Genomic DNA, 26839 nt, shown 5'->3' with positions numbered 1-26839 from the left:
ATTTCAAGATGAGCAACGAAAAAGATGAGATACAGACTCATGCATAAATACAACAAAGGAATATAAATGTATGCAAAGGTAATAATTAGAAAGTAGCATTGATGCACATAATAAATTGGAGAATAAGACTGTGTATTAACATTAAAAACAGTCAAGTAGTGGTTTCTGAGTTCAGCGTGGACGTGGCTGGAGAGTAAAAACTGTTCAGGAGTTGTCCTGTGTGAGTTAGGTCGTTTGGAGGTGTGGCCCCTGATTGACCTGAGGTGCGTCTGGAGGGCAGGGGGTCAAACAGGTGGTGAGTGGGATGTGAGGGGTCACCTGTAACAGCCCTAGTTTTCCTGAGACAGGAGGAGCTGATGATGACCTCGAGTGGTAGCAGCGGGCAGCCATTGATTTTGGTCAGTGTTAATGAGCCTCTGCGCAGCCTCCTTGTTCTCTTTTGGCCCCTGTGTACCAACACCAGGCAGGAGGAGAGCACGCTCTCCACTGAGGAGTGGTGGAAGGCCAGCAGCTCCTGGTCCAAGTTTTTCTTCCTCAGGACACGGAGGAAGTGCAACTGAGGTTGGTGGCGACGTAGGTGCCCGAGAAACCTGAAGGTGGAGACAGTTTCCACCTGTTTTCCATTTTTAATGAGAGGGAGTGGACTCGTCTGTGCCTCCTGAAGTCCATGATGAGTTCTTTGGTTGGATGTTCAGTTTCAGGTGGTTTTCTGAGCAGCAGCAGGACAAATTCTCTACCTCTGCCCTGCACACTGTCTGATGTCTGTTAGAGATGAGACCAGCCACGGTGGTATCATCGGTATACTTAATGATGACGGTGGTCGGGTGGGTTGGAGACTGGGGCCGGTTGGTGAGGAGGTCTTTGGCCCAGGGGAAGGTGGCAGAGGGGATGTTCTGGTGGTCCAGAACTAAATTAGCTCCTCAACATGTCCTGAAGTTCTCCAGAGGCCTGGTAACGAACTAATCATGTGATTCAGGTGCGTTGACCCAGAGTGAGATCAGGACACCGGCCCTCCAGGCCTGGAGTTGGACACCCCTGCTCTAGGAACTGCCTGGATACTTGAGGTTGACCATCGTCGTGCACCAAGAGGAACCCTCGACCCACTTCATCAGTGCACCTTGGACAGCAGGTCCAAGGAGTTCATCCCGATACCTAATGACAGTCAGGGTGCTAGTGGCTAGCCTGTAGAGGTCTGTGTCCCTCCGTGGACATATCCCCAGGCCATCACTGACCCACTGCCAAACCAGTCATAGTAAACGATGTTACAGGCAGCATAAAGTGGCTCCTCCTTCCACGTCTGTCTCTTACTTTCAGCTGTAGTTACACCCATTACTGTAACAAGTGCAGTGTGTTACTTTGCAACAACTGTCCGTGTTATCCTCATCCACGTTATTGAACAGAAAACGAGGCTGCATTTCATGTTCCTGGAGCTTCTTATCAACAGTGTCATGCATTTTAATGTTATATTATAATGATTACATGTACCTCATTTACAATGAAACAAGGAAAAATGCAAATAAAAAATTTCTACACATTCAGGCAAAAATCATAAAAATCCCATCCAGACTTCTGTACTTGGTGTACGTAGGAATATCTAAGGACTGGCTACTTGTCTATACGCAGTATTTAAATACTTGTGTTGACCACCTGTGATGAAACCAGTATGTGGCCTGTGTCCAGTTTAGCTGGGACCTTTTTCAGATGGAGGAGCTCAGTGAGGACTGCAGCCTGAAGGATGACATGGTGGATGGGGACCTGGGTGATGGGATAGGAGTCACAACAGCACTCAGCTCCACTAGGATGAAGAGTGACAGAGTGAGCGGTCGCTCAGAGAGTCGGCTGCTCAGGACAGACCCGCTGCAGTGCAGCAGTCGAGCAGGAGAGGCCGTCTGGACTCCTACAATAAAAAGTGCAGAGACACAGCAGAGAGCCCAGCGGGAGCTGTCATACTTTGGTAACACTTTCTAACATGTGTTTCTTACTGTTGTACAGAAGACACCAAAGAATATACACCATATCAGCACATTTCACCATTTTTAATTATAACTGGATTTTTTCAGTTGGACGTGAAGAAGCTTTTTGGATCAGCAATGAAATGTCTTCAAAGAACATCTGAAATCTACTCATTCACTCAACTTAGCAGTTAAACATCCTGTCCCTGTGACTCACATCTCTGGCTTTTTAGAAATATTTTACATAGTGTTTCAAATGTTATCATACGACACTAGTTACACAGCTACGCCAGCTAGTTTGGGTTCTGCAGCCTCTGCTCAGTTTGAACGTCTTTGACTACACTGACAATGTTGTCTTGATAAAAGAGCGTCTTCTGTGACTGTATAGGCTCACTCGTGGACCTGTCTAAAGACGAACTCAAGGAAAGACTACAGGAAGCAACTAAGGTAGGACAAAAGTAGAGCTAATGTAACTAATGTTGTCAACTTGATTGTAGCCTGGAAACTAACAAGTGCTGCTTCTTTGTTGGCAGATGATAGATGGACTATGCTGTGAGCTTGATGTAGCACACCGTTACTTTGAAGGAAAATATGAAGCTCTGAAGATTCTGCAAGGCAAGGTAGAGCAGCACATTACAGCTTATAGTAGCTAGCTTAACTTCTTTGGACTCTATTAACAATACTTTTAGGACTTTTGCAAGACATTACGCCAGATTGAACCAAGTTTTAATATAAATTATAAAAAGAAAACGGAGTGAAATAAAAGTTTGATTTTAAAGGAGAACATGACTTAGTGTTTGGGGAGAAACCGTGGATGGACAGATCGATCCGCACTGCAGTAAACGCCAGGACCGCCTCCCACAACGCGGGTCTCGCCACTGGCGATATGAGCGCCTACAAAGTGGCCTCATACGGCGTGCGGCGCGCGGTGAGAGATGCCAAACGCAGGTACCGGGAACGTGTGGAGTCCCGCTTCCACCAGGGCGACACACGGAGTATGTGGCACGGACTACGCACCATTACGGACTACAAAGCCAGGGACACTGCGCCGATCAACGCCGACTCTGCATTCACCAACGAGCTGAATCGGTTCTATGCCCGTTTCGAGGTTAGCCAGGCGGCTAATGCTATCTACCGCCTGACTACCGAGGACAGTGACGTCATCAGCGAGAGACCGGTGACCAGCATCGCGGAGCATGACGTCCGAGCGGCACTGAGGAGAGTGAACACAAGGAAAGCGGCGGGGCCAGACGGCATCACCGGCCGTCTGCTGCGCTGCTGTGCTGACCAGCTAGCAGGTGTGTTCACTTACATCTTCAACGAGTCCCTGGCGAAGTCTGTGGTCCCCACATGCTTCAAAAGATCCACCATCATCCCTGTGCCCAAGAACAGCAACCCCTCATCCCTGAACGATTACCGGCCAGTTGCACTGACCTCGGTAGTAATGAAGGTGTTTGAGAGGCTGCTGAAGAACATCATCTCCTCCTCCATCCCAGACACCACAGATCCGCTGCAGTTCGCCTACAGATCCAACAGATCCACAGAGGATGCCATCGCCCACGTCCTACACACCACTCTCAGCCACGTGGACAAGAAACAGGGTAACTATGTGCGAATGCTGTTTGTTGATTACAGTTCAGCATTTAACACAATAGTGCCCTGCAGACTGTTCACAAAGCTGAGGGAACTGGGACTTAACAGCCGTCTGTGTGCATGGGTGTTGGACTTCCTCACTGGCAGAACTCAGGTGGTGAGGGTGGGCAGGTGCTTCTCCAACAGCATCACCATCAACACAGGAGCACCTCAGGGATGTGTCCTCTCGCCACTGCTCTACTCCCTCTACACTTCAGACTGTGTCAGACTGCAGTCCTTCAAGTATCTTGGTGTCCACATCTCCTCAGACCTGACATGGGCTGCCCACATTCAGGTCCAGACCAAAAAGGCTAGGCAGCGCCTGTATCACCTACGACAACTGAGGAAGTTCAGGGTCTCTCCAAAGATCCTCAGGATTTTCTATACAGGCGCTGTGGAGAGCATCCTCACACAGAACATGACATCGTGGTTCGGGAACAGCTGTGTGAAGGACCAAAAAGCTCTCCAGAGAGTGATCCGTACAGCAGAACGCTGCTGCAGGATTGCTCTCCCCCCGCTTCAGGACACCTACACCAGGAGATGCCGGACTAGAGCAGCGCAGATACTGAAGGACCCGTCCCATCCTGGCAACAAACTGTTCCAACCTCTGCAATCTGGTAGAAGGTTCCGCATCTTCTGGGCAAGGACAGAGAGACTCAAGAGGAGCTTCTATCCCCAAGCCATCCGTGCCCTAAACACACACACCCGCCCTCTCACATCATCTATAATTGACTGAGACAGGACTCTTCCAGACACTAAACCAAGGCACAATGTACATTTCAATTCCTTTAATTTTAAATATGTTTATATTGTCTATCCTGTAAAATAGTCAGATATCTATTCATATTAATGTACAGAATTCACCTGCTTGCTGCTACTACTGCACATTCACCCAGTGTATATACTATGTGTGTGTGTGTGTGTATGTATATATGTATATATATATATATATATATATATATATATATATATATATATATATATATATATATATATATATATATATATATATATATATATATATATATATATATATATATATATATATATATATATATATGTGTGTATATATATATATATATATATATATACACACATATACACACACACACACACACTCACACTCTAGGGGTGCAACGATATTCGTATCGATATTGAACCGTTCGATACAGTGCTTTCAGTTCGGTACGCATATGTATCGAACAATACAACATTTGTAATTTATTTTATCAACTTTCCTTCTGACGATGCTGTCTGTGTTGAGCGCTCAGTGAATCTGTGTTCGACTACTCCGCCTAGGGTCGACAGTGCAGCCTAGGCGGAGTAGTCGAACGCAGATCCACTGAGCGCTCAACACAGACAGCATCGTCAGAAGGAAGAGCGCAGGGCAAGCTAGCGAGACAGAAGTTAAGCTCTCCTTGCAACATGGCAAATTGAACCTCCCCCACCCTCATTCAGATCTGGCGTTTGGAACTATTTTGGTTTTCATGTGACGTATGACCCTGAAGGTAAGCGCGTCATGCACTAAAGTAAAACAGTATGTTGGATGTGCCATGCAATGCTTAATTACATGGGTGGGAACTAGTGTGTTAGCGCAGTTAGCTCGTTAACGTGTTGGCCGTCTAGCCCCACGCACGGGGCGATCCGCGGTAGCTCGTTAACGGAGATTTGCCGTGTTGTGGCGCTAATGTCATTTCAACGAGATTAACCTGAAAGCACTAGTGGGAACACAACGAATATGACTGCACATTTACGCCGACATCATCCTAGTGCAAAGACAAAAACAACAAGCATGCTACTAACTTTAGCCGAGTCATTTAGACAGCTGTTTAATATGCTGCTGAGAATATAGCCCAGAAGAAGCGGATAGTATAGCTTTTATTTTGGAAAGAGACATTTCTCTGTAATAAACTCTCTTTTCCAAAGATGAGTGATTCCTCAATCAGATACAGGGCTCGCAATATCGCTAGCCCGACGTCCCGGGGCTAGCGATTTTTTCAGTCGGGCTACCAAAATCTATCTCTGCCCTGCCCGTCGGGCTATTGTAGGAAAAATATATGTCAATGCTTTTGCATTCTTTCAGAAATGTAGCTGGGTAATTATGTCATTGGCATCGGTGAGCCACTGTCAATATGTGACATATTGAAATCGCGTTTGAATTTGCGCTTGTTTTTTTGCTTTCACTTTGCAATCGTGCGAACTGTGTATAGAGAGCGACAGCACTGATCTGTGAGTGATGATAATTTGTGCACCAATTCCTCTGACATCGTCTTATTAATCGTTAGCTTACTATGCAAACATGACAAGTGAAATCTCCCGCAGCTTAAACATGTGAGAGGTTGATCGCGCAGAGAATCGCTGAGCTTATGTGAGTCCGTGTGTAAAAGCAGCAGTATATATATTTCAGTTCTGCTGAGCCAAATAAGACAGGTCAGGGTGAAGAAGTGACAGCCAAAGAAAAGCTTACCACAAAACGGACAGACTATAAGGCAAAAAGAAAGTGCAGCTTTATGGTTTCATGGACAAAAGAATTTCTGTGGCTGCAATATGACGAGCTAAATAACCAGGGCTGCACATAAGTGGTCCGCAGGTGTGCATTCGCTGTCAAAATAAAAAACACGCACAAGGGTTAGGGTTAAATTTAAAAACTGTACTTTTGAGTTAAAATATATATTTATAATTTTAATAAATGACAAATTAAAAAGGCATGAACATTTTTTTTGTATCGAAAAAATATCGAACCGTGACACCAAAGTATCGAACCGAACCGTGAATTTTGTGTATCGTTGCACCCCTAGTATATATGTATATATGTGTGTGTGTGTGTGTGTGTGTGTGTGTGTGTGTGTGTGTATATGTGTATATATATATATATATATACACACACACACACACACACACACACACACACACACACACACACATAAAAACACCCAGCACGCCCCTGCGGGCGGTTTATCCTTCAAGCTCGGGTCCTCTACCAGAGGCCTGGGAGCTTGAGGGTCCTGCGCAGTATCTTAGCTGTTCCCAGGACTGCGCTCTTCTGGACAGAGATTTCCGATGTTGTTCCTGGGATCTGCTGGAGCCACTCGCCTAGCTTGGGAGTCACCGCACCTAGTGCTCCGATTACCACGGGGACCACCGTTACCTTCACCCTCCACATCCTCTCGAGCTCTTCTCTGAGCCCTTGGTATTTCTCCAGCTTCTCGTGTTCCTTCTTCCTGATATTGCTGTCATTCGGAACCGCTACATCGATCACTACGGCCACCTTCTTCTGTTTGTCTACCACCACTATGTCCGGTTGGTTAGCCACCACCATTTTGTCCGTCTGTATCTGGAAGTCCCACAGGATCTTAGCTCGGTCATTCTCCACCACCCTTGGGGGCATCTCCCATTTTGACCTCGGGACTTCCAGGTTATACTCGGCACAGATGTTCCTGTACACTATGCCGGCCACTTGGTTATGGCGTTCCATGTATGCCTTGCCTGCTAGCATCTTGCACCCTGCTGTTATGAGCTGGATTGTCTCTGGGGCATCTTTACACAGCCTGCACCTGGGGTCTTGCCTGGTGTGATAGACCCCAGCCTCTATGGATCTTGTGCTCAGAGCTTGTTCTTGTGCTGCCATGATTAGTGCCTCTGTGCTGTCTTTCAGTCCAGCTTTGTCCAGCCACTGGTAGGATTTCTGGATATCAGCCACCTCCTCTATCTGCCGGTGGTACATACCGTGCAGGGGCCTGTCCTTCCATGATGGTTCCTCGTCTCCCTCCTCTTTCTTGGGTTTCTGCTGCCTGAGGTATTCACTGAGCACTTGGTCAGTTGGGGCCATCTTCCAAATATATATATATATATATATATATATATATACACACATACACACACACACACGTGTATATGTGTATGTATATATGTATGTATGTATATAAAATAATTCAATAATCTTAAAAAAAAATAAAAAATTCTAAGAAGTTATCAAAGAAGAAGGGATGAGAAACAGAAATGTATATGTGTATATATATGTTCTTCCTCTACACCCCCCCCCCCCCCCCCCAAATTTTTGCACATGTCGAGGAGCGTGTCAGGCTACATTTCACTGTGTGTTATACTTGTATAACTATGCATGTGACAAATAAAGAACCTTGAACCTTGAACCTTGAAAGCCTGTTGTCAAGAACAGCATTAAGACATTTCTTGTTGTTGGTCTCCAGGTTTGCACATATGTTAGAAGGATTCTGGGCCACTTTACAGAAACTCTGAATCCTTTAGGTTTCTTGGCTACTGGGTGGCAACTTGAAGCTTCAGCTTCCTTCATAGGTTGTTCTGTAGCATTGAGGTCTGTAGATCACTCCATGACCTTAATATGCTTCTGTAGCCATTCTATTGTTGCCATGGCAATATGTTTTAGGTCATTATCATGCTAGATGATCCATCCTTGACTGATCTATAGTGTTCAGGCTTGGGAAGGAGGTTGTCGTCCAAAGTTTTACAGTACGCTCCCCCATCCATTGGCCCGTCGATGCTGTGAAGTGTCTTCTTGAGCAGAGGAATTGCAAGATATCAAATATCACAACCCCCTTGGTTCTGCCTACTTTCCCCCTCGTTACAATCCGACTACATTTCTCCAGTCTGAGTGACATTCGATATCACTGCTTTTGATCGTACTGGTATGGATCAGTGAATCCACGTCTCGTCCACTTCTGGAACACTGCTTGATCCATGTAGAGGAGTCTTGTTGGTGATCTTAGTGAGGGATTCAGGCTATGCAGAGCAGCAGTGGGGACACAGCATCTCCTTGCTAAACCCTGAACTTCATGGCTACTTGAAGTGTTGTTCGTCACATTCCTATTGAGTTCTTGATGAAGGCTCTTGGAGTCCTGTTGATCTTATACAGTTCTATGAATCATGACATTATTATGTGTGAGGCGCTGAGTGATAGGCTTACTTTAATCAATCCAGGCGCTGCACAGTTTGGTGTGTCTGATCTGCCAGTTTGTCTGAATTTAGAAGGAAATCTTGGGACATCCGTGCCTTTATGTCTTTAAGACATGTTGGTAGTTTAACTCATTTGTGTCATCTGTTTGCATAGATGATTACCATTCCTGTGTGAAGACTCACGATTAATATACAAAAACTATCAGACAGAATTCAAACCAGTGCATCACAGTTCCTTTAATACACACATTGATGGTTTGGAGGAAGTTAGTTAGTCATTGGAAAAGAGAGAGTCTAAACAAATATAAACACTTATTTAAGCCCACAGATTTATCCAGAATAACCAAACGCAATTAGAGAAACTTTATGGCTCGTGTGTTTGAAATTAAAAGATTGACTTTACTTTGAATTAAATTATTTTAAATTTCATTGCACAAGCAGTGCCTGCCTTGTGTGCCCTCATAGAACACCACTGATTAAAAAGTATGTGCACGTCATGCATTTAATGTAAGACTGAGCCGTATGTTTCACGTGTAAAAACATTTTCCTTTAGTCAAACTGAAACTAGTTTCTGTAGTTATAAACTGCATAAAAGTCCCACAGAAATCTGTTGATGACTGAAAACTATTGTGTGTGTTGTTCACAGGCCATTCTTGACAAAGCTACAAGTCACACTAAAAGTGTGCTGCAGAAAACTGAGGAGAAAGCCAAAGCACTCGAGAAGGTAACGTCATTTCTGGTTTATATAAGAGCAACTCAATTAAAAGTACATAAATTAAAAAAATATATAAAAGAAACTCAGATAAGGTTGTAAGGAATCGATCTGTTAGTGCTAAAATTCTTCTTTCCTGCTCAACATTCATGAACTAAGCTATTCCTGTTTAACACAACTCTTGTAAAAAGGTTTTTCCATTTGCAGTTACATGCTGACCAGAGGTTATGTTATCAAGGGGGGCTTTTGCCCCCTGTAGGGTCTCCCACAGCAAATTGGTCCTGGGTGAGGAAACAGTCATAGAGCGATTCAGAAGACCCCTATGAGATCAAAGGAACAGTTCACCCTGCCTAGTATAACATTACCGGGACCCTAAACCTAACCCCGGGAGGTTGCTCACGGGCGAACATCTGGTGGTCGGGCCTTAGCTTATGGGGCCCGGACTGGGCACAGCTCAAAGGGGCATGAGCTAGGGCTGCTCGATTATGGCAAAAATGACAATCACGATTATTTTCACTGAAATTGAGATCTCGATTATTTGACGATATTTAACAATAACAATGTGTTGGATAATGACTTTAAAGATTGTCAAAAAATAATAATAAATAGTGCAAATACTGATAACAGTGCAAATGTTTGCAGTATAAGAAATAAATGAAAAATGTAAACATCTGTGTTTAGTGAACTTTGCAGTGTTGCTCTGTGGTGCAGCTACGACACCGTAGCAAAGTTTACACACTGTGTCTACTTGATCCACGTCTGACTGAACCCATAATGTTTCCACACCACTGAAGTTTTTTACCTCTTTTCAACCAACAGCAGTCACTCTCCTCTCCAAATAACTTCTGCTCAGCTTTCCGAGCTTCCCTCGGGTCCTCTTAATCAGCGGTCCCCAACCCCCGGGCCTCGGACCGGTAGCGGTCCGTGAGTCGTTTGGTGCCGGGCCGCGAGAGTTGAGGCTCAGGTGTGAAATGTCTGGTTTTCAGGGTTTTTATCGGTTTTCAGCGTTATTTTGTTATCGTCTTTATCGTTTACTCGGTTTTCCTGGGTCTTTTCACGTGTGTTATGAATAAATCTTCTTTTTTTCGGTACCGGTACTAGTTTTATTTTGTTGTATTTATCCGCAACACCTTAAAGGCCGGTCCGTGAAAATATTGTCGGGCATAAACCGGTCCGTGGCACAAAAAAGGTTGCAGACCGCTGTCTTAATTGTTGTGACGCGTGTTCGAAATGCAGAGAGGTGCGCTCGATTTGCCACACGGAGCAGCGCGAGAGTAAAGCACGAGGGAGGGGCTAAAAATCGGCTCAGTCATTTTTAATGTTCGATTAATTGAGCAGCCCTAGCATGAGCCTATCCTCCTGAAGCCCCACCACCCGCAGGAGGTGCCGTAGGGGTCGGGTGCAATGTGTGTTGGGCGGTGGCAGGAGCGGAGGCCCTGGCAGACTGATTCCTGGGTACAGACACTGGCGGTTGGGACATGGACTGTCACCATTCTGGTGAGAAAGTTGTCTGAGTTAGTGCGTGAAGTTGAGAGGTACTGGATAGATATAGTTGGGCTCACTCTCCAGTCTCCTGGAGAGGGGCTGGACTCACTGCACTGGGTGAGAGGCGGCGGGCTGGCGTGGGTACCCTAGTATTCCCTCGGCTTGCTACCTGTATGTTGTGGATTCTCCCGGTGGATGAGAGGGTAAGCGCCGAATGACTGCTCAGAGTACCCGGCCTTCTTGGGCGGGGTCCTTGAGGGGTGCCCCAACTGGGGACTCTGTTGTCCTACTGGGAAACATCAACGCTCATGCAGGCAATGACAGTGAGACCTGGAGGGATGTGACTGGGAGGAACGGGAGCAGCATTTTGTTACAGGACTTATGTGCAAACCAAAGTTTGTCCTTAACATGTTCAAACATAAGGGTGTCCATAAGTGCACGTGGCAGCAGGACATCCTAGGCTGCAGGTTGATGATCGATTCTGTAATTGCATCATCAGATCTGCGGCCATATGTTCTGGACACTCGGGTAAAGAGAGGGGCTGAGCTGTCAGCTGATCACATCCTGGTGGGGAGTTAGATCAGGGGGTGGGGAGGATGCTGGACAGACCTGGCACACATAAACGTATAGTGAGGGTGCGCTGGGAAGGTTGGCAGAGGCTCCAGTCTGCGAGATCTCAAACTCACACCTGCTTCAACAGCAGTTTGAGAGAGACTGGCGAGTCCCACAGTCTTATCCTTGGGATTAATCTTGACAGGGCAGCAGCTCTGATGCACAGGAAGTTTACCGCCTTATCTCCCATTTCAAAAATAACATTGCTTTGTTTTAAGCAATTGAGTTTCAAACTTGGATGTTGACAAAAGATTCAGGTGTTGATCATACAGAGTGGGAGAAATGGCATATTGTGTGTACATTTCCAATGGTTGATTCAAAAGCCAAGTTGTTTTGTCTGTGTTGACCTTTTTTTGTGGTGAGAGGGAAAAGAGATGGCCTGCTCCCTCAGATAAAGTGCCTCTCAGGGGTATCATTTATCTGAAAAAAGATTTCCACCAAGAAAAAAATCTAGGGTTGGTAAGTAAAAAGCAAATTTATAGTCATCCCAGACAGGTAGACCCTCATCAGCATAACTGGGGAGTCAAAAAGATGAAAAGATGCTGCCACAAAAGACCCAGAATCTCCAATCGAATGTGTCGGTTTAATAATGGCCCCCTCTTGAGTGAAATACATGTCCCATCCAGGATCTGGTAAGACGAGAGACCTCAGAAGGTTTAAGGAGGGTTTCCCCCCCAGCTGTCTCAGGTGTGAGAGCGCCCTATCTGTCTTAACTATCCTGTTAACTCCCCTAACAGGCCACGAAACAGTCCTGCAGCCCTGGTTTTATGTTACACATCTATTCTTGTACAGGGATGACAGACTCGTGCTGTGATGATATAAGTTGGAGAGCCTCCCTCTGCCAGCCCCGCCCCCACTTCCCAAATACCCTGTATGAGATCCCTTTAGAGCTCCCAGTTCTTTGAGCACAGAGATGCCCTTCTCAGTGCACCTCCCGCTGGTTGTGATCCAATCCTTCTGACAAAGATGTTGTGAGGTTGTTCTAGGGTGGCTGTAGCCCAGATGGTAGAGCAGGTCACCTACTGTCTGCTCCAGTCTGCATGCCAAATATTCTTGGGAAAGGTACTAACTCCCATGTTGCTCTCCAGTGCATCCATCAGAATATGAATGGGTATGAAAGTTAGACAGAAAGCACGTAGAAACAGCGTAGAGGTGTAAATGGGTGTGAATGGGTAAATGAGGCAAGTTGTGCTTTGAAAGGAACCTTTTTTTAATCGCAGTGTAGCATCAAGTCAGTAATGGGATGGTGATCAGGTCAGCTATGTAGCAGAGGGGGTTGTTAATCAGTTAATAGCACCAGAGGGACAACAATGAGAAAACCCCCAAAACAGGAAGAGTCTACTGGTGGAGACCACTGACTTTTTTTTCCTCCTGATTTTTCAGATTTTTTTAGTTTTGCATTTTGCAGCGATCACTGTCTCTACTAGTAGCATGAAGCAATACGTGGACCCTACAAAGGTTGCACACGTAGCCCCACTCCTCTAGGATGGCATATGTATACGTACAATGCCAGAAGCTTTGCTCTGTCTCCCATCGAGAGTATGGAGGAGATTCAAGGAGACAGGATGCAACTCTAGAAGAGCTGGACAGGGCCATAGAAGGTCCTTAGCCCATTAGCAGGATCAGTATGTGCTTCTTTCTGCCAGGAGAAACAGGAAGAGCACAGAGCTGCAAAATGACCGAAATGAACAGCCGGTGACCGACCAATCAGGACCAAACTTCATGACGTCCTCTAGTGCAGCGGTCCCCAACCACCGGGCCACGGACCAGTACCTGTCTGTGAGTCGTTTGGTACCAGGAAAGAGGCTCGGGTGTGAAATGTATGGTTCTTATCATCAACTCTGTTTCCCTGGGTCTTTTCCAGTTATGAATGAATCTTCTTTTTTTTGGTACTGGTTTTATTTTGTTGTATTTATCCGCGACACCTGAAAGGCCGGTCTGTGAGAATATTTTACAGATGAGAGGAGGTTCACCCTGAGCACATGTGACTGAAGCAATGGAGAAAGACATGTTTATGTAACATCGTTCAGCGTGACTGGTTTGGTGGCATATCCATGGAGTACACAGACCTCTACAGGTCATTAGGTACTGGGATCAAATCCTTGGATCCACAGACATTGTCATATGCTGGTGCAATGATTCCTGTGTTTCTCCTGGTGCATGACGACGCCCGGCCTCATGTGCTGAGAGTGTGCAGGCAGTTCCTGGAGGATGAAGGGATTGACACCATTACCTGGCACCCACGCTTGCTTGGCCTAAATTTAGTAGAACAGCTCTGGGACATTGTTTCAGTTCATCCAGCAGGTATCATCTCAGACGACTCGGTTCAGTGAGGCCCTGGTCTGGAGGAGATGCTGCAGGACACCATCCATCATCTCATTAGGAGCATGCCTGGATGTCATTGGGCATGCACAAAGCACCTGAGAGCCAAACAAACTACCGAGCACTGTTTTGAGTTGCTCAATGAAATTTCAGACTGCTGCATAATTCTTTGATTTTCGAGGTGTCTTTGAAATCTACCCTCTACAGGTTGAATTTCATTTTGATGATGTGGCATCCTTTCATTCTTAACACATTATTCATGTCAGCATAGATATCAGCATGATGTTTTTCCCCTACTGACATCTGAAGTGGTCCTTTTTTTCAGCAGTGTACTAGCAATCCAGCGTTAAATGGGAATTGCTCTCTGAGAGCATTTTTATGTTGTCAAAACAAGCATGAAAACTGTTAAAGTTTAACCAAGTCAAGGAGACGACAGAGTTGATGTGTTTATTGTAACAGACACCGACGTCATCATAGTATCAGAAAGAGTATGAAATGTGGGCGATTAGACTGTACATTTGAAAACTGATCAGAAACTGCAGATAAATCCTTCATCGCTTGCAGGAGGTGAACAGTTTGCAGTGGGAGCTCAGCTTCTCTCAGGCTCAGATGAAGAAATCTGAGCAGTCCTGGGAGCACAAGCACAACAGGTCAGATTAACTCTGCATACACTTCTGTCTCTGGTCTCTTACCTGCATCATAACGCTGCTGCTTTATGATCAGAATGTCAGGTGAGAACAAGATTCTGACTGACAAGTTGCAGGAGATGGAGAGTGAGAGCCAGCAGCTCCGAGCAGAAAACTCTGGTAAATGAGTCCAACACATGTAGATGCTTGTATAAGTTATATGTGATGCAGAGGGTTAACGTGTGTCTGTCTGCAGCCTTGAAGCGACAGTACGTGGAACTTCTCTCCATGCTGAACGTGAAGGAGCAGAGAATTTACCAAGCCACCAAACCTCAGTACAGCCTGGACACCGAGTCAGGTGTTCTGGAGGTGAGAGACGATGGGGGAGGTCGCTGGGTGGGATAGCACGCTGTGATTCTCAGCAACACAAAAGCTGCTTAAAGCATTTGTGCTGATTTGAATGTTGTTATGGCTCATCTGCTTTCTAGCATTGACTCTTTGATGCAGGAAGTCACAAACCGATCAACATCAGCACAGCTTGACTCTCTTCCATGTACACTTCTGAAGCTCATGTAAAAACGTGTAAAAACAGCTTAATTTTGATCTGTAATCGTTCATTTAGGAACGGAACAAGAATTTACCCTACCAAAGAGCACAGCAGGGCCAGTAATAGGTAAGGGTTTGTACGCCTCAGCATCTACACCCAAATCTGTGAATGCAATGAGAACGAGGCGACGTAGGGTCGATGTCATAGATGTGTCTGCTAAGAATCTCGGAGCAGTTTGACTCTCGGTGACCTCGACCTCAAGGTCAAGCTATCTGAAAGGTTTGTGGATACAAAGACTCGAGAACGAGGTGATTTGAAATGATACCATAGGTGTGTCTACGAGGAGGGCGAGGGTCCACACCAAACATCATATCAGAAACAATAAGACCTTCACACTGTTTACCTGAAGCGTGTTTACTGATTGCATGTGTTGTTACACTGAAAGGTGAATGTGTTGTCATTTGTGTTGAACAGCTATGATGAAATAAAGTTTGTAGCCCCTCACTTAATGCTTTAAAGCAATAAATAAGATCAAATATAACAAGTAAGTCGTTATGTAGTGAATAATGATCAAATAACAAACAGTTTTGCAGTTATAAGTGTAACTGTAGCAGGAGACCACGCTACCACATACAACAGGTAACCAGGCTGCAGCTTCCAGGTGTTTCACTAAATAAGAGGAATACGTTATTAGATGCACAGCTGGTGTGTGATCACTCCCTGAACCACTCTGCCACAGCTGGGCAACACAGTTAATTATCATTAACTTGCACTTGTACTCAGTCGTATCCTTTCTAATCTCTGTTTTCCAGTTGACTGTACTGGGAGCCTGCCAGTGTGCGTTTGATACTGAACCGTGTCCATGTAGTCGGACTGCTGCTGCCAGCAGGAAGCAGTTGGTCCAGTTACAACAGGAGGTAAACGTCATGTAACTCTGTCACTGCACCAAGTTCCAACTTTTGTTCTATTCGGGTCAGTTATTATCATCTATGCATCGTTCAGTTTGATTCATGGATTTAAAAAATGTTGAATAATCAAAATATTGGTTTTGGAACTGGTTAAAAATATAACAACAGCTCGTGTCAGAACAAACGACCAAACATCCTCCAGCTTCTGTCTCCTGAGGGGCTCCAGGCAGGGATGCCCACTCTCCCCTTCACTGTTTGCAGTTTTTATCCAACCACTAGCAGCAGCAGTTAGACAGGCTGCAGTAATGAAGGGCATCAGATGCAAGAATGTAGAACATAAAGTCAGTCTCTGTGCAGATAATGTGTTGCTTTCACAAACCAATCTCTCTGAGATAGTCACGCTAATAAACTCTTTTTCAAGAGTTTCAGATTATTCAATAAACTGGTTAAAATCTGTAGTTCTTCCGTTGAATTGCTCCTTCCATAATTCTTCTTCTGCCCCACTGCAATCTGGAAATATTAAATACTTAGCTATTAATGTTTCTACTAAGCTTGCAGATTTAACTAAATTAAACCACATCCCAGTTCTAAAGAAAGTAGGAGACGATCTGGCTAGATGGAAATCTCTACCCATATCACTCATGGGAAGGGTCGCTGCAATAAAAATGATTGTCTTGCCAAAAATAAATAAATAATTCTCACTGATCCTGAGTGAACCATCACCAGACTGGTTCAGATCTCTGGATTTGTCCATTTCTAAATTCCTTTGGAAAGATAAACCCGTGTATCAGATTAAAAACACTACAAAGGACCAAGGACAAAGGACTAGATCTGCCTAACTTTCAACAACACTTCTTAGCCCACAGGCTTCATCTCAGGATGGTTTAAACACACCCTCTTAGATGAGCCCTGGGCAGATGTAAAACTTTGCACTAATCCAGAGATTTCAGACCATTTATCAGCTCAAACATCAAACGACATGATGCTTTAAAAGCATCAACATCAGCTCTTCTCTGACAGCATGGTGGGAGTTTGTAACAATGACGGAGTCTTCATGCAAACGCCTATCTGGAACAACCCTGACATACTACAGAACAATGATATGATAAACTCCCAGATTGGAGTTGTAAACCCCACCCCAACCAATCACAGCAGATGGCCCCGCCCCTCCCTGAGCCTGGTTCTGCTGGAGGTTTCTTCCTGTTAAAAGGGAGTTTTTCTTTCCCACTGTCACCAAAGTGCTGCTCATAGGGGGTCATATGATTGTTGGGTTTTTCTCTGTGTTATTGTAGGGTCTGCCAATATAAAGCACCTTGAGGTGACTGTTGTTGTGATTTGGCGCTGTGTAAATAAAACTGAATTGAAAATAAAGGAATTAAATACTTGGAACATATATTCAAAGGAACAGATATTATTCCGTTTGGCAGTAGTTATACAAAATGTGTTTAACAAGAAAAGACTTCAGAATATCAACTAATTAAATCTATAGTAAAAAAAGAAATTTAAGCCTGGTCAAGTCAAATTACAACTACCACCAAGTGCGGTATAATTCCTTAATTTCAAACCCCCTAAATTACTGTCTAACATATATAGGACACTCTATAAAATCAATGAATCAATATGCCCTCCTGTTGCAAATGGGAGGCGGATCTATCAGTCAGCTTAGACCAAAACTTCTGGTCTCAACATGTTTAAAACCTTTCAAGTGATTAGAAATCTACAATTACAATACGCAATACTACACAGAGTGCACCACACAGGTCAGCAGATGTTCAGCAGGGGTTTTACAACAACTGCTTACACTGTCAAAACAATATACATGACAATTGCATCCACGCTCTAGGTTCAGAGGTTTTGGTGAAGGATATGTGAAGACTTATCAGAGTGTCTGAAATGCAGCATTCCAGCCTCCCTTTTAGTTTGCTTATTGGGCAACTTATTATGTCCCTGTGGAGATGAATACAGTCCACATGGCTCTCACTGTCCTCATGACGGTCCTCATGAACTGGTGCACCAGGCCTCCCCCGGCACCTGATCCAACTCACCATCAGATAGTGATCAGTCGACAGCTCAACCCCTCTCTTCACCAGAGTGTCCTGCACACATGGTCGCAGCTCTGATGACACAATTACAAAGTCATTCAATCATGATGTTCATTATGGACAAACTGTAACAAAACGGCGCTCGGGTTCAGATCCAGGAGGCTGTCCAGGTCTCACTATCATTGCCCAGCGTTGAAGTCTCTCAGTATGACAGAGTCCCCAGGTGGAGCACCCTCAAGGACCCTCTCAAGGACCCTGCCCAGGGACTCCAAGAAGGCTGTGTACTCTGAACTGTCGTTTGGCGCACAAGCACAGACGACAGTCAGGACTCGTTCCCTGACCCAAAGGCGAGAGAACAAACCCTCTCATCCACTGGGAGAAACCCCAACATACAGGCAGCAAGCCGAGGGGATACTAGGATACCCACCCCACCGCCTCTCACAAAGGGCAACTCCTGACGGAGACAGAGTCCAGCTCCCCTCCAGCAGACTGGTTCCAGAGCCCGAGGTGTGCTTGAGGTGAACCTGACGCTTTCTAGCCGGTACCTCTCAGCCTCACACACTAACTCCTTCCCCATCAGAGAGGTGCCACTCCATGTCCCAGTCGCTAGTTTTGGTAGTCGGGGATCAGCACCCCAGGGCCTCCACTCCTGGCTGATAAGGTAGCGATTCACGCTACCTTATCAGCCAGACCAGGGACCACGAGCTTCCCCAGTCCCCCAAACCCCTGACAGGCCATCACCCTCCTCCCCCTCCCTTTCTCCCTCCTCCCCACACCTGAAATTCACTGAGGAGATGATGGAGCGGTTCAGTGCTGGGCTCAGATCTACCCCCCGGCTCTTTTTGTCCCCCATAAACCCCCCACCAGAGCAGCCAAAGGTTCGTCATCGAGCCCCACCCTCAACAGAGCAATCGAAGTCACATTGCCCAGCCTCGCCCCCCTTAGTTCCTCCTTACCACCTTCATGCTCTGTCTCCACAGTCTGATGTGTGATGTGTGGAGGGTCCGGGCTGTGAGGATTATGGCAGTGGTGACTTTTCCCAGGAGAAGCTGGGACCCTGTTTACTAGAAGGTTTTAAAATCTCTGTACTTTCAGGTGACAGGAGACATGTGGCCTGGTCAAAACACAGAGAGCTGCACTCTAAAAGATCTTTAAACATAGTAAACATACCTTGTGTGCCACAGACTGCTCCCAAACACGAGGGGACAAGTAATACCTCTAAAACACTTAAGTTGGCTTTATTAAACGTTAGATCTTTAGCTGGGAAAACATTTTTAATTAATGATTTAATCACTGAGCACAGCCTTGATTTTATGTTTCTAACTGAAACTTGGTTGGACCAAAGTAACAGTGGAGCTGTTCTCATCGAGACGACCCCTCCTAACTACAGTTTTATCAGTGAGGTCAGGGCGAGCAGGAGAGGAGGAGGGGTCGCTGTCTTATTAATGAATCATTTCAATGTAAGCAGCTATCTCCTGGAAGTTTTCAGTCTTTTGAATATGTGGCTTTACAGCTGAAGGCCCCATCCAAAGTTGTGTTTCTTAATGTTTACAGGCCTCCCAAATACTGCACAGACTTTTTTAATGACCTCAGTGAACTGCTGTCTGTGATCTGTGTTGATTTCGACTGTGTAATTATTGCTGGGGATTTTAACATTCATGTTAAATCCAGAGCAGTTTCAGTGCTGTGGTTCTGTCTGAATACAGACAGAACCACAGCACTGAAACTGCTCTGACCAAAGTGTTTAATGACATATGTCTGAATACAGACAGTGGAAAAATGTCAGTCTTAGTTTTACTGGATCTCAGTGCAGCATTTGATACAGTTGACCACAACATATTACTCAAACGACTGGAGAACTGGACAGGTCTTTCAGGAACTGTACTAAACTGGTTCAAAACATACTTAGAAAACAGGAAATACTTTGTATCAATAGGTAACTTCACATCTGAGCAGACAAGTATCACATGTGGAGTTCCCCAAGGTTCCATCTTGGGACCCCTCTGTTTAACATCTACATGCTCCCACTGGCACAGATTATAAAGAACAACAAAATAAACTATCACAGCTATGCAGATGACACACAAATATATATCACAATGTCACCAGGAGACCGAGGCCCTGTACAGGCTCTTGGTAAATGCATTGAGGAAATCAATGACTGGTTGTGCCACAATTTTCTCCAGCTAAACAAAAACAAAACTGAGGTAATAGTCTTTGGCGCCAAAGAAAAACGATTACAGGTCACCAGAGAACTTCAATCTATACATCTAAAAACCACAAACCAGGCGAGAAATTTGGGTGTAGTGATGGATGCAGACCTAAACTTAGAAAAACACATTAAGACAATAACAAAGTCAGCTTACTATCACCTCAAGAATATTTCAAGGATAAAAGATCTGATGTCTCAACAGGACCTGGAAAAACTAGTCCATGCATTCATCTTTAGTAGGCTTGATTACTGTAACAGCATCTTTACAGGTCTACCTAAAAAATCAGTCAGACAACTACAGCTCATTCAGAACTCTGCTGCTCGAGTCCTCACTAAGACCAAAAAAGTGGACCACATCAGTCCAGCTCTGAGGTCCTTACACTGGCTGCCTGTCCGTCAGAGGATAGACTTTAAAGTTCTGATGCTGGTCTATAAAGCTCTGAATGGTTTAGGACCAAAATACATCAATGACCTCCTGACCCAGTATGAACCTTCCAGATCCCTCAGGTCATCTGGATCCGGTCTTTTATCAGTTCCCAGAGTCAGAACCAGACACGGAGAAGCTGCATTCAGCTTTTATGCTCCTTATATCTGGAACAAACTCCCAGAAAGCCTCAGATCAGCTGAAACACTCAGTTTATTTAAATCCAGGTTGAAGACTCACCTGTTCTCAGCTGCATTTGAATAAAGCACCAAATCCACACTTTAAGCTTAAATTTCAAAACTTACATTTAACTACTGATTTTATCTACTGTTTTTTAATCAATTTTAAATCATGCTTTTTATTGTTTTTGTTTTTTAATGTCTCTGTAAAGCACTTTGAATCACCTTGCTGTTGAATTGTGCTATATAAATAAACTTGCCTTGCCTAATATACATATACAGAAGATCATTCAACAGCTACTGATTAAACTCAGATGAGACATGAGTCTTAGCATACATCAAACCTAATAAATCAACATACAAACCACATTATTAACATGATCAGTCACCATATTATGACTCACACAAGGAGGTTTTTGTATTCCTGTGATTCCTGGTTGGTGGTTGGACAGCACGTCCCTGTCTTAAGAGGGCAGACCTGGCAACATATGACATTACTGGAGTTTAGCAAAGTCCAACATTTTCAAAAATTAGATCTCCCCTCATTGGTCTACTATCATTCAAACTTAAAGGAAGCCTTAATATTTAGGAACAGTCCTCTCTTCTTATTCCAGAATTTGGTTTCCTTTCTCTTCTTACTCGCTTAAATATATTTGAATAAGATATTCTCCCCAGGACCCCTCAGAAGGGGGGCGTCCCAGTTTTTGTTTCATCTGTTGTCTTTATCGAGGTTTTCTCTTGAGTGTCAGTCATTAAGTAGTTCCTCTTGCACTCGGTGCACCGTGTTCAGGGTACATCTGTGTCCACTGTAATGTTTACCGTGGTGTGAAGCGTTAGTGTTTGTATGTTTTACAGCTGGATGCTCAGCGCTTAAGGAAAGAAGAGGCCTTGATGGTTGCAGATGCTTTTCGCATCGCCTTTGAACAACAGCTGAGGAAGCGAAGTGAGGAGTTCCTGCTCGTAGCCGAGGCCAATATTAAGAAATCAAATCACTCTAAAGCTGAAGGCAAGTCTGCTGTCAACATAACGTCCTACACTAACTGGATCGTTTGCTTTTGGACTGGTTCTGGGTCTTCTATAGCACCTTTCTACTCTTCTGAGCACTAAGAATTTTACACAACTTGTGCATTCACCCACTCACACACCAACTAACATTCACACGCATTCATCCTCCGATGGATGCATCGGAGAGCACTTTGGGGTTAGTATCTTGCCCAAGGATATTTGGCATGCAGACTAGGGGAAGCCAGGAATCGAACCACCAACCTTCTGATCAGTAGATGCCTGAGACTAGGGCTGGGCGATATGACCCAAAATTCATATCTCGATATTTTTTAGCTGGATGGCGATATAAGATATATCTCGATATATTTTTTTAAAGCCATAAAGTAAGAACAAAAAGAGAGTTCTTAGTCAAAGCTGTGTCCCAGATGTCACACTTTTATTAACATAGAGCAGATGTACATAACATTTTCTCAAAAATAAATTATCAGCATTTATTAAATAATAATGCTCCATAAATAAAAGAAAACAATGTTGTTTTTGTGCATAACAAAAAGCTCACAATTATTAGGTGTTCACACAGCTGGTCAGAGAAACGACTCTCCCCCGACCCACACAGAATCAGCTGCAATAACTAAAGATACACATGGACTTGATTTATTATTTTAGGTGAAAAAATAAAAATAGTGCACAAATACTTAACAAGGTACTAAAGAAGTACAAAGACAAACACTGAAACCCCCTAAAAAGCTCAGAACAGAAGCTGCCACTGATGCGCCTCTCGTGGCAAAGCAAAAACTAACTTGTGTATTGAAGCCACGCAAATTTGACCTCCGTTCAAAATAAATGTCGATTTTTTCCGTGGAATAACTTTGGACAAATCAGACACAGTCACTGATGGAAGCAGTTTGTTTTAAGTGATAGTAATTATGCAGAGGACGGTGGACATTACGCTCACTTGTCTTCATTTGTCTGTTCGGACATCAAAGCTAAAGGAAGCTGGCACGGGAACGTTTGCACTGCGACAGTGAAAACGATGTAAACAAATCATGTTACAAATGCTTCTCAATCTGTTTTGTCTACAGGTGCCAACAAGAGTCCTTTAATAAGTGTAAGTAAGAGGCTGAAGGCATTGCTCCCCTCTGGTCTGGAGATGAAGATGCCTGATGAACATTTAGAGACTCTCTACAAGCTGCTGGACTTGGTTAGTATCTCGTCTAAGATCTTGTTGTCGTGAGAAAGAAAGAGATCGAGGCCCCACCGCTGCTCAGCTTCTTCTGCAAAAATATTTCTCTGTGATAGAACGGTTTCATCAAGAAATGTTAATTTATAGAAAAACTCCGAAAATTTAAATACAAATGCTCGTCTGTAACCTGACAACGAAAGAAGTCCACTAGTGACCAACCGTCTGCAACAAAGTGATGTGCAACAAGCTCTGTGGGTGGGCCTTTGTAACAAATGTTATTTGACTTTTAATACTGTGTTTTCTGGTGTAGCTGAACGACAAGGAGGAGGCCCTGGCCCACCAGAGGAAGGTGAGCATCATGCTAGCCCACAGCGCTGAGGAGCTGCAGAGACAGTTGCATATGGGTTCCAGTTGCCAGCTGCAGGACCCACCAGAACCCAGGATTCAACAGAAGCAACCCCAAGCTCCACTGGAGAACCAGAGCCAGTCTCAGAAAACATCTGAGACATCAGAACCTGAGGTTGAAGTGTCATCAGAGTGCAAACTCCACAGTCCACCACAGCTCTCTGAGTCCAGGACAGAATCAGAGGGTGTGTGAGGCTCATCAAAGACTAGCAGTAAGGTACTGGCTAATTACAGGAGCTGCAGCCAGTTATCGTCCTGATCTCCCCACATGAGGAAATACACTGAGGGTTCTGTCTGAGCACTCGGGCTTTACTCTGAAGTCCCAAACTGTGACAGGTTCATTTGTGACCTGTCCAGAGTATACCCCAGTCCTATCATGGCTGGAGATGCATTATATGTTGCATTGCATGTTCATCCAATATTATAATTTTATCTTAGTCTGTAAAATCAATTGCTTACACAACACATAACACAACATCAGCTCTTTGCAAGCATTTGAAACCAAGGCTAGCGACGGCCCAGAGTGGCGTTAATGTCTCCTAAGCAAAGCTCTGCCATCCCAGCCAGGCAGGCCGTCTGATTATCAACCTGCCTGTTATGCAGTCAGCCTCATAGAGCTGAGATAGACAAAAGTACTGGGCTACCTCGTTGCCTTTGAATTCAGGTGTTTAATTCCAGATCTTAGCCACGCCCTCTGCCTTTATATTTCATCCTAGAGTCTTTCTCACTGAATTTGAGGGTGATACTGTAAGGTTTGATCCATGATCAAAAATTTCTTCCTCCTAAATGGTCTCTAATCAGCTGTGAGTTGTGTAATTGCAGAGTGAAAGTGGAACCACACAGTCATGAAATGACAGCATGCAGGAAGTTACAGAGCAGGTTCAGCGAGTGCTGCGATGCCCACTGTGTAAGCGTTGCTGTGTCAGTGACGCGTGAGCTCTCCTGGCATGCATATGAACAACATGCAGGAGTGTATGCAGCTGCTGTAGGTGTGACACGTAGGCTCTGGGGCCATCGTGGCTCAAGAGTTGGCAGTTCGTCTTGTAACCGGAAGGTTGCCGGTTTGAGCCCCGGCTCGGACAGTCTCGGTCGTTGTGTCCTTGGGCGAGACACTTCACCTGCCGCCTGCTGGTAGGTGAATGTGAGAGTGAATGAATAGTGGAATTGTACAGCGCTTTAAGGGACCTCGAAAAGCGGCATATAAATGCAATCATTATTATTATTATTATTATTATTATTATTATTATTATTATTATTATTATTATTATTATTATTCTTGTACTGTTGTCCACGTTGCATCTGTGCAGATTCTAAAGCATGCTGTGGCTTCTCCTCTGCTCACACACAAAGGTCAGCTGGGAAACACTGGGTCCTGCTATGATGTTATTTTGACACTCACCACCTACTTAAGCATTGTTGTACAGACCATGTATCAACAAGCTTGAGTGTTGGCTTGGCTTCCAAAGTCCCCACGTCCCGATCCAGTCGAGCTACAGATCAGGGATCGAGTCCATGCCTCGACAGGACAGGCAGCTACAGAGAGGCACCAACACAATATGAGGCAGGTGGTTCAAACCTGACCAGTGTAGGTTAAAGCACTGAGAACAAACAAGGAAAATGAACATACATGAAAACTCGATTATGATTGGCAGATGAGATCTGGACTTTGGCTGATTCCTACAATCGAAAACACGTGTTTGGGTTGCTGGATCAGCTGTTCAGGTGAAGGACAGGTTTGTTTTTAAGCTGGAAGATGACATCTGTCGTTTAACCTGAAACTGCAGCTCAGGAAGTAACCAGCAGAGGGCAGTGTTTGTGTGTGCGTCTCTGTGCGTTCATGGCTGTGGTACCTGCAGCTTCCAGCTTTGTGTCACTGAGCTAACACTGTGTTATTGACATCTCTGTTCATCTTTACAAAATATCAGTACTGTAACCCTGAGATATCGACATTACAGTTTAATTTAATGCAAAGAGACGATCGTTTATGGTGGATTTCAAACTAAAAACAGTCAAAATGTTTTTATTATAGTTTCCAAAAATGATAAGTGAACCATGTGATACTCAACCACAGATGTTTGTTCCTGACAGCATGAACATGTCGTTTAGTTCCTCATCATGGTGCCACATACTTTGAGGTACCCGTCACTACACCCGAATAACAGCTGACTCTGCCCGTTTCATTGGTTTTTACATTTATATTTACACCAAAGGAAAGACGAGTTACAGCCCTGCATTTCTCATCATTTCTCAAACTGCTTCACTGATTCCTCATTTTTGCTGATAACGACTTGCACATAGTTCAGTATACACCAGTGCAAACTGACTTTGTGGATTTTAACCATTGAAACATGTGAAGTTGACTGTTTTTACATTTGTATGAAGTATACATGTCTTCACAAAGAGCGCGGTGGAGTGATTTTCAGCTTTGAAATTAATTACTGTTAAAGTAAAACTTTGAAGGATTGGAGAGCGAGCAGTGAAACCTGTAATCTCCAAATCTGTATTAAAATGATTTGAACAGAGAAAGAATCAGAGAAGTACAAAAAAAGAGCTTTCAGGGGTTAAAACTCTGATACGAACCTCGTGCAAAAGATGTTATATGTATAAATATATGCATGTGTGTGTCTCTCTGAGACGTTCACAGCACATCTTGTTTGTGTACAAAGTAAATCAATAAAATAAATGTTTTTCTTGACTCTTTGCTCGAAGTTCCAGCTGCTGCTTCAGCAAATGAAGCCAATAAGACAAATGTCAGTCATCACAGTTCACCAGTGACACCAGTGACTGGATTCTTTAATCAGCCTGTGACTACTTCCTGAAGTGATAGCTAGCATCTGAACTCTGTACTGTGTCATTTCCACCTCCTGTGTCTGCCCCATTAGCTTCAGATAATGGCCAAGCTTTCCACACAGGCTGGCCCACAGCCTTGGAGCGCTCAGCATCACTGATTGCAGGCATTCTGGGAATTGGACTGACAGCAACCAAATAAATGGAATGAGAACTGAATTGCAATAGGAGGTAATGCTATGGAACAAACACGCTGTAAAATGACAACTTCTAAGTGAAAGGAAATCAGCATGTTGCAACATTTAGTCATTATTATTTCTATTTATTCATTTATTTGTAACTGAAAACATCCAGGACAAAACAAAAACACCCTGTTTAAAAAACAACTGTGAAAATGATCATGTCACTTCATTTTATCCTCCACTGAACCATCTGCTGCACACTGACAACAACATGTTTCCCTTTGAAATGAACCAAGTTCATTTTTTAAAATTCTTTCATTGGTCCTTCAGGTAAGAATCTCATTTCTAACCGAGACCTGACATCATGGCAGCAAAGCTCAAACACACTTGCACCACATAACTACTCTGCACAAACATGTGACACAATAACAGATCATTAACAGAAACATCCACGCTGACTAACAGAGTTCTTCCTCGTTCCTTTACGGTGGACTTAAACTCCCCCACAGTAACACTGTCCAGGAAACAGCGCATCTAAAAGCCTTTTTCCTCGTTCTGTTCAGATTTTTGGGACAGTCAGTTGTATGATACGATTTTACACATATAAACACGCGAACACGTTACTTTTAAATTCAAATTCAAATTTTATTTGTCACGTACACAGTCATACACAGTACGATATGCAGTGAAAT

The 26839-nt window shown here is 44.3% G+C and overlaps 1 protein-coding gene across 1 annotated transcript; it reads left to right on the top strand.

Annotated features, from left to right (window-relative positions):
• Positions 1–408: 408 nt before the first annotated feature.
• On the top strand, positions 409–25885 carry ccdc125 (coiled-coil domain containing 125; the record flags this gene model as incomplete). The annotated part of the gene is given in 15 exon segments (XM_080893888.1): positions 409–437; positions 439–456; positions 458–555; positions 558–565; positions 1681–1954; positions 2341–2399; positions 2486–2572; positions 9163–9240; positions 14212–14297; positions 14371–14453; positions 14530–14642; positions 15633–15737; positions 21441–21591; positions 22673–22791; positions 23084–25885. Coding segments are annotated over 15 exon segments (1596 nt in total). The 3' UTR covers positions 23372–25885.
• Between the last annotated feature and the right edge of the window lie 954 nt (positions 25886–26839).

Source organism: Rhamphochromis sp. 'chilingali' (assembly GCF_963969265.1).
Source record: "Rhamphochromis sp. 'chilingali' genome assembly, chromosome: 10".
In the NCBI taxonomy this organism is placed as follows: domain Eukaryota; kingdom Metazoa; phylum Chordata; class Actinopteri; order Cichliformes; family Cichlidae; genus Rhamphochromis; species Rhamphochromis sp. 'chilingali'.
The sequence above is the reverse complement of the archived record's forward strand: the minus strand, read 5'-3'. Positions and strand labels throughout refer to the sequence as shown.